The 8,291-nt window shown below is 51.9% G+C and overlaps 1 protein-coding gene across 1 annotated transcript in view; it reads right to left on the minus strand.

The window, feature by feature from the left end:
- Window positions 1–4,296, minus strand: part of SLC2A1 (solute carrier family 2 member 1) — a 28,588-nt gene extending 24,292 nt beyond the window's left edge. The window contains exon 1 of the mRNA XM_024554665.4: window positions 4,080–4,296. Within this exon, the coding sequence (XP_024410433.2) occupies window positions 4,080–4,097 (18 nt within the window). The 5' untranslated portion in view covers window positions 4,098–4,296. The remainder of the gene's footprint in view (window positions 1–4,079) is intronic.
- Between the last annotated feature and the right edge of the window lie 3,995 nt (window positions 4,297–8,291).

Raw genomic sequence — 8,291 nt, forward strand, 5'->3', positions numbered from 1 at the left:
TTGGTGGCCAGGCCTGGGCCTGCAGGCCTGGACACAGCCTCTCAGAGCCCGGAAGTCCAACCAAGGAGCCTTCTCAGGCTCTACTATCCTGGGGATGCCGGTTACCAAACCGAGTGCCTTTATCACCTCTTTGCCCAGGAGTGACACGGGGGAGGGAGGAGCTGCAGGTCCCAAGCCAATGCTGCACACACTTTCCCCTTTGTTCCAGGCGTCCCCAGCTCTGCCAGGCTGGGGGAGGGGAGACTGGATGCCTGTACCCTTGGAGCCAGAGCAGAGCTCTGGGCCCCAATACCCTGTGACCAGGAGGCACTGGGTAGAGCTGAGCTCCCTGAAGTTACAAGCTGATTATGGGGGATTTGGGGCTGACCCAGCTCTGGGGCCAGTAGGGTCGATTCCCTGAATGGCTCAGCACATGGGTCATCATGGAGATGTTTACACTGCTAGCACACCCAAACTGGCCGTACAAAGGGTCTCTGCACTTAAAATAGCCACCACCCTGGAGGCTATTTAGGGCCCCTGGCCCATGTCACCACAGCACCACAGGGTAGCAAACCTCCATTTTACAGGGAAGAAACCAAGACTCTGAGAAGAGCCACTTTCTCAAGGTCAGAGTTTTGTGAGGACACATTTTGTTTCTATGCAGAGAAGGGTTTCAGTTGTCAGGTGATGCCTAATCCAACTCTGAGATGCCTGCTGCACCCAGAAAGAGCTTGGAAAAGTCCTAGAAGTCTGGGAATTCCTGCTGATTCTGGGACAGGGGACACCGAGGACAGGGGTCTGGAGAAGAAAGCACCTTTTTTTCCACTGGAGAACATCTCAACTGTGTTGTGACTGCCTTATCTTGAACACGTCTCTTTGCTCAGTTTTCTCATCGAGGGCTGGGCTGTGTATGGGAAGGTCCCTTCCTGCTCTGGCTCTCCTTTGTCCTCCTATGTCATCCTAGGAAGGCTGGCCGCATGTGTTGAGGTAGACAGTTCAGTGTGTGACCTTGGGAAAGTCGTTTTTCCTTGGACTGTGACTTCTATCTCCCTCACAGGGGAGGCAGGGCAGCCACATCAGTTGGTCCATCTCTGTCCCACCCATGAGCTACCTCTGTAAAGCAACAACCTGACAAGCCCCTAATGAAGAAGGACTGGAGCTGTAATGATTTCCTCCATCAAGTGTTCCTTGCGGCCCACGCACGCTGGGGCTCCCCGAAAGCTCACACTGCCAGAATGCCAGACTTCTGGACAGAGCCCAAGTACCGGGTCACCTGAGGCTCAGGTAACAGCAATGCATCATGGGAGCCCAAAGAGGCAAGGAAGATTTATGGAATGTCTATGGGGACACACGATTTTTCCTGAGTTCTTACAGACACTCTAAGGATGGAAATGACATCCTGGGCAGCTAAGGTAACGGAGCTAAGTGGAAATCAAACACATCCGCGGGACTTCAGAAGCCTACGCTCTCTGCACCGCTGAGGGGCCAAGGGACTTCTTTGTCGGGAGGGCAGAAGCAGCGGAGGCCCTGGGGCTCCAGCAGCTGGGGGCTCTTCTCCAAGGGCCCGATGAGACGTCCTGGCGCAGGGCTCACTCTTACCCACTGCCCGGGAGGGAGCGTGAGCAAACCCCTGTCCCTCTCCTCCTTCCTGCTCAGTGACACTCATCACAGCGAGCTACCGAGGAGCACACAGAACACACACGGAAGGCACGTGAGTCAATTCCCAGTTCCTCGGAGATGAAGAGGAACAGAGCGGGAGGAACTCCGGGGCCTGACACACCTGGCCTTAAGACCTTGGGCAGGTAATGCAAACCCTCCAGGTCTAGCGTAGGTGCTACACAGAGGGCTGGGCTGGCTGGTCGGCACAGCCATCTCCAGCGGGGAGGGGCTTATTCCAGACGGCGTGCACGATGATCTACAGCAGGATTAGCAAAAGAGAAAAATAATTTCTTTTACTGTAACTACTGTTCGTTTTTTGAAATTTCTTTTATGTAGGCATAAAATCTACTAGTGTAACATGCAGGTACACGAATTTATAAATAGAGACAAGCCACCTGAAAGGGGGTGCTCCCAAATTACTGAGTGATGGGGCATACAGTAAAAAATTTGGAGGTTATCGCATGAAAAACACCCACCGGCAACAGCATTTAGAACCGGCTGGTAAAAGGGCAGACCTTGAATTTGGGCAAACTCCTCCAGCAGCCCCAGCTTCAGAAAGGCCTTGACTGGTGTGGTTCCGTGGGTTGGGCGTTGTCCTGCAAACCAGGGGGTCACTGGTTGAGGCACATGCCTGGGGTGCTGGCCGGATCCCCTGGTTGGGAGCATGTGAGGAGCAACTGTGGATGTTTCTCTCCCTCTCTTTCTCCTTCCCTTTCCCTCTCTCTATAAACAAACAAATAAAATCTTAAAAAAAATATATACAAGACAGGATCTGATGCAAAGGAACAGTGGACATCCTTCCTGACTGGCCTGGGTTCAAATCTATCTCAGCCACTTACGAGATTTACTAGCTGTGAGACTTGAGGAAAGTTTCTTCCTTTATATGAGCTCCAGGCCCGTGAACTAGCAGTGATAATTGAAAAGCATTTTAGCCAAGAGCCTAATACACTAAGAATATTTTATCTCTGCGCAGAATGTTCACTTACCCACGCGACAAATAAATACCCGGGTCCTGCATCACACGATGACCCAGTAGTTCTTACCCTTGAGGAAGTAAAACTTATCTCTGTCTTACACATGGAGAAACTGAGGCCCAGAGAGGGTACGTGGCCTGCCAGAGCACGGAGATAACACAGCAAGTATTTGGACGTCAGAGTCTCAAGCCCTTACCCCCGCACTTCTCATTTGATTTTTTATTTCGTTATATCCCAGCATAATGGCTAGCCCATGACTGTTAGGAAATGTGTTCCCCGGGGCGGCATGAGGCAAGCACGTAGTCAGGTTTCAGCAAGTATGAAGGAGTCTTTTCCCCTGAGGGTACAGCTCCGTGTCAATGTTAGGCACCCCTCTGCTCAGACTAGACCCTGGTTAGTCCCTCACCCGCCACCCCCGCACAACTCCACAGCCCACAGGAAGGGGCAGTGCAGACCTCGGTCCTACCCCAGCGTTCCAGGTAAAAAGAAAAAGGGCATCCTCGCGCCTTCCCAGCCAAGGGGACGGGAACATTTACGAGGACAAGAGGGAGCGTTTCAAAGAAAAAAAAAAGTGACTTGAAAATATTCTATACAAGGGGGAAGATGGGAGGAAGGAAACAATGTTTTGCACACAGGAGGGGCTCAATACATATTCTGAGAAAGACAAGATTCACGGCAGGACAAACCCTGCACAGATGGGAAAAAAAAAATCCTACTTGGGCAGTTGTTTGCCCCCCGAGAAGAGTCGTCATCTATTCAGAGTACGAAGTCTCTGGTCCCCAGTTCCCCTCCTCCGGTTCCACTCCAGGCTGAGGTCCCTTCCCGATCCCCACTCCCCTAAGGGCTCGCGGCGGCGGCCCCTGGGGTGCTCGGTCACAAGCCCCGGCCCAGAGGGAAACGTGCCACCTCCGAGCACATCTCCCCTGAACTTGGCAAAAGCTTTGAGGCCTGCGCCACCGGAAAAGTAGGGCCACAGAGGCCGTCTTCTTTTCGTCTACGCCTGGAAGGGACCAGGCAGGCGCCCTGGAACTGGGTTCCCGGCTTTCACAAGGCACCCTCCGCATTAAAGGCAGACACGAGGCCGCGCGTGGCTCGGCGCCCCGGAAAGCGGAGCGGCGAGCGCGGCCGGCTGAGGGTCCCGCCTCCTCCGCACGCCGCTGGGGCCGGGCCAGGCCGGGCCGGGGGCTCGGCCGCCTCAGCCAATGGACGGACCCAGGAGGAGTCCGCGCGCTGGGGACCGTGAAAGACCGGCCCCGGGTGCCGGGGCCCCGGAAGCCAGACGCCCGGAGCTCGCGCCAACTCCGCTCGCGGCGCGTTCGCACCCGCCAAATCGCGAGCCTGTGCCACCCCTGGGTCCCCCCACCCCTGCGCTCTAGGCCGGCGCCCACAGACACTCAGAGACGCGCGTCGCCCGCGCGACTGAACAGCGCGGCCGGGCTGCCGGAGTTCCCCAGCTCTGCTATTTACCTTGCTGCTGGGATCCATGACCGTGCTCTCTGCGCCGGAGGCTCTGGCTTCAACCGGTGCGCGGGCGGGCGGCTCAGGTCCCCAAAGTCCGACTGCGAGTAAGACTCTTCCGTCTGTCTCCCAGGATCCGCAGTCTCCACGCTCCACAAGGCTACCTCTACGGTTTATAGGACCCCAGCCACTGGCTGGCGCTAGTAGTGTGTGTGTGTGTGTTGGAGGAGGGGTGAGGGGGCTCAGATCCAGGGCGTGGCTTGACACGTCAGAGGCGGGACTGCGCGGGAAGGGGGCCGGTGTGAGGGCCAGCTCTGTAGCTGAGATACGTGGGTTAAGGAGTGAAGGAAGGCAGGAATGAATGAACAAATGAGCAGTTAGTCTGTTTCCTGCCAGATTTTAAAAAATACTTTATTTGTTTTTAAAATTGATTTTAGAGGAAGGGAGAGAGAAAAACATTGATTTGTTGTTCTACTTATTTATGCATTCATTGGTTGCTTGGAGTATGGGGAGGACGCTCTAACCAACTAGGCCAGGGCTCCAGCCAACTCTTCCAGCCTTTCCTTGAATGCCTTTTGGGTTTTGCTACCTTCCTGCTCACAGTGTCTAGTCTCCCGTGTATGCCTCTTCCCACCTGTGGGGCTACCCCACTCAGCTCATGGGTCTCACTCACCATCAGGCATCCTTTCCTTCTCCAGACTGGCCCTGTGCTGGCCTCTTCCGTAGAGACCAAGGATGTGAGCCTGACACTAGCCTCATGGAGCCCCCACACTGGAGACGATGCAAGAGGGGGGATGCACAGCAACACTGATTTGAGGGTACAGGAATAATGTGCACAGGAGCAGAATTCGTCTCACAAGGGAGTAAAGAGCTTCAGGAAAGGGGGAGGATATATTCAGCAGGGTTTAGAAGGCTGAATATGAGTTCACCAGGTGGATCAGAGTGAAGGCCATTCTTGGTAGAGAGAATAACATGGGCAAAGACAAGACAAGCAGAAGGTAATTGCTGAAGGGAAGAAAGACTATCTAGACCCCACTCAGAGACTGATGGTGGAGCCCTGGATTCAGACTACTGAATCCCAGCTCTGCTATTTACTTGCCAAACATCCCTGAGCAAATCCCTTCTCTCTCTGAGTCTCGAGCCCCACATTTGTGCTGTGACTGGTGTGGCTCCAGAGGTTGGGTGTGGTCCAGCAAACTGCAAGTTTGCCAGGTCCATCCCCCGTCAGGGCACATGTTTGGGTTGCAGGCCAAGTCCCCAGCTGGGGGCGCGTGAGAGGCAACCGAATGATGTTTCTCTCACACATGATGTTTCTCTCCCTCTTTCTCCCTCCCTTTCCCTCTCTCTAAAAATAAATAAATTAAATCTTAAAAAAAAAAAACCGACCCACATTTGTAACATTCATGTAATAATCCCCTCCTGGGTCAGTCTGAGGAAAACTGGGTATGTATGATTAAAGTTTATTAGTACCATTTCTAACTAAAGAAATGGTGCTAATTCGTGGTGTCAGAAATCCAATCTAATCCCCTTCCTGTCGTCTTGGTGGCCTGTAAAGACAAAGCAGAGTGGCCAAACAGCCTTACCTTTGCTCCCGCCTCACCATACTTGCCCGAGCAGATCCCCATTACCTGGTTGAAATTCCATTTCTAGGAGTTTTTGCTGTAAAAGTTTTATGACCCCTAGAGGCTACTGTTTGGAGGTATATTCATCAGAAGCTATTGATCCTGGATCAGAGATTAGATTACCCGGTGGGCCAGTCTATTTTGGGGGTGGCTGAGACCTGTGAAGGAGGATTTAACTCCAACCAGAGAGGATACCTAAGGGAGTAGCATGGAAGGTTGAGGTGGGGTGAGGGAGGGGAGAGCATGAGCGAATAAATTACTGGAAGTGGGCCATGAAGGTACAGCTTCAGCCAGAGAGAGCCAGGCTAAGTAGCCCCTATAGCTGGAGGGTTGGGGGTTGGAAGAGAGAGATGAAGATAGGGGGAATTTGAGTGAGAGAAGAAGCTAAAGAGGTGGGGTCACAAAGGCCCTCAAATGCCCATGGGGAGCCAGTGGGGTACTTTTGAGCAGAGGAAGGACCTGAGGACATCTCAGCCTCCCCTCAAGTCTACCCTACCCAGCGGCTTTAAAGAGGTGTGAAGAGGGCTGGGGAGCCCTAGCGCTGAGCTTGGAGGGACCAAGTGGCCTCCACCCCAAGCTGCTCTCACACTGGCAGCTTTGTTTCCAGAGACTGCCTTTAGCCCAGGAAGTAATTTGGGACTCTTCTGGGTCTAATTTCAAGCAATTCCAGCTCAAGCCACTTGGGAGGAAAAGAGCTTTCTGAGACTGGCAGAGTGGTTCCAGGTGGCCGGGCAGATGCTGGCTAGTGCGTGCCTAAGAGCACACACCAGGGCTCCGCCGGCGGCGGCAGCGCTGAGCAGGGTCCTAGCGGCTCCCCAGTCATCAGTGAGTAAGCCGCCAGGGAAAAGGCTTTTTTATTTTATTTTAGCCTTTAAAGGCAAGCGTCCCTGGCAGTCAGGAGACAAGGCTGCTGAGTCAACTGCAGCTGATGCAAGGGAGGGCTGGCAGGGGTTGGGACTCGGGAGTCCCAAATCTAAAAGATGTTTTGCAACTCAAATCCTCCCAGGCTACAGGTAAAAACGGTGCTGGACTTCAGGAAGGCCTGATGGGCCAAGCGGAATAGTTTGTGTGTGTGCGTGTGTGTTTAATATTTTCATTCTCATTTGTACACCCATTCAAATCATCTGCTCCCAGAGAATTTCCTGGCGTTCCTTCTTTATCATTTTGTGCTCCCTCTGCACAAAAATGTGCTCATCAGGGCCACCACTCACCTGCTGAGGCTGGGGCCAGTGAAGGAACATACCCCTCCTCTCTCCTCTCCTGAGTGCCCCGCTCGCCTGTCCTCCACCTGTCCCAGAGGTACCTGGCACTCCCCATGTCCAAATCTAAACACATCATCTTCCCCCATCCCTTCCAGATAGAGGAACCCCAGACATGGTTCCTCTATCGACCAAATTACTGATTTTTTCCCTTCCCCCGCCCCAGCTGTAATATGACTCAACAGGGCACTTAGTAATCCTGTCATTATTTAAAATTTTGGTATTTTGTCATCATGGGTTTTTCTTTTTGCATTAACTTTAAACCTTAGAAAATATTGCATAAAAATAGTATTTATCTCGGTGACTGAGCTTGTGGCACCCCCCCTTAAGTCTTACTAGGAGGTGAGTGCCTCACTTCCCATGCCCTGATCCTAACCCTACCAGTCATGGTTTGTAATGGGGATGCTGGCTGCACGGGTGTGTTTGATCTGTCAAAATCCATTGAGCTGTATGTACACTTCCAATTTTTGTATTTTTCTGTATGCACCTTATGCTTCAATTAAAATTTTTTTTTATTGAAAAATAAATCTCGCTGTAGTTCTAAGGGAATGTCTGCTGTCTGCTTCTACTAGCTAGCATCCCCAGCACCCAAACAAACAAACAAACAAAAAACCCAGCCCAGTGTCTGGCACACTTTGGAACTTAGTACTTGTTTGTTGAATGAATGAATACAATATTATTTAATTTAATCCCCACAAAAACTATGAGTATTATTCTCTCTTTTTCTAAAAGGGAGGGCTGAGATTCAGAGAAGCGAAGTAATTTGCCCAAGATCACACAGGTACTAGGTTTGAGTTCTAGCATCTCCATTAAAAAAATAAACAAAACCCTGGCTACTGTGGCTTAGTGAGTGGGAGGTCATCGCGCAAATGGAAAGGTCACAGGTTTGATTCCCATTCAGGGCACATGCCTGGGTTGCGGGCCAGGTCCCTGGTTAGGGGCACATGAGAAGCAACCACACGTTGATGTTTCTCTCCCTCTCTTTCTCCTTCCCTTCCCTTCTCTCTAAAAAATAAATAAAAATCTTTAAAAAATGATTTATAATAATTTGCGCTATACCTTTCCCTAAATAATGACTTCCTTGGGGCCTGGACTCAGGCATTTCTGATGTCCCGCTTCTAGCTAGTTATGGGTTGGCCAAAAGTTCGTATGGTTTTTCAGTAAAGTAAAATACAGCCCTTGCTGGTGTAGCTCAGTGGATTGAGCACGGGCCTATGAAGCAAAGGGTCACTGGTTTGATTCCCACTCAGGGCACGTTCCTGAGTTACAGGCCAGGTCCCTTCTGGGGGGCACACAAGAGGCAACCACACATTGATATTTCTTTCCCTCTCTTTCTCTTT

Source organism: Desmodus rotundus, chromosome 3 (assembly GCF_022682495.2).
Source record: "Desmodus rotundus isolate HL8 chromosome 3, HLdesRot8A.1, whole genome shotgun sequence".
Lineage (NCBI taxonomy): Eukaryota > Metazoa > Chordata > Mammalia > Chiroptera > Phyllostomidae > Desmodus > Desmodus rotundus.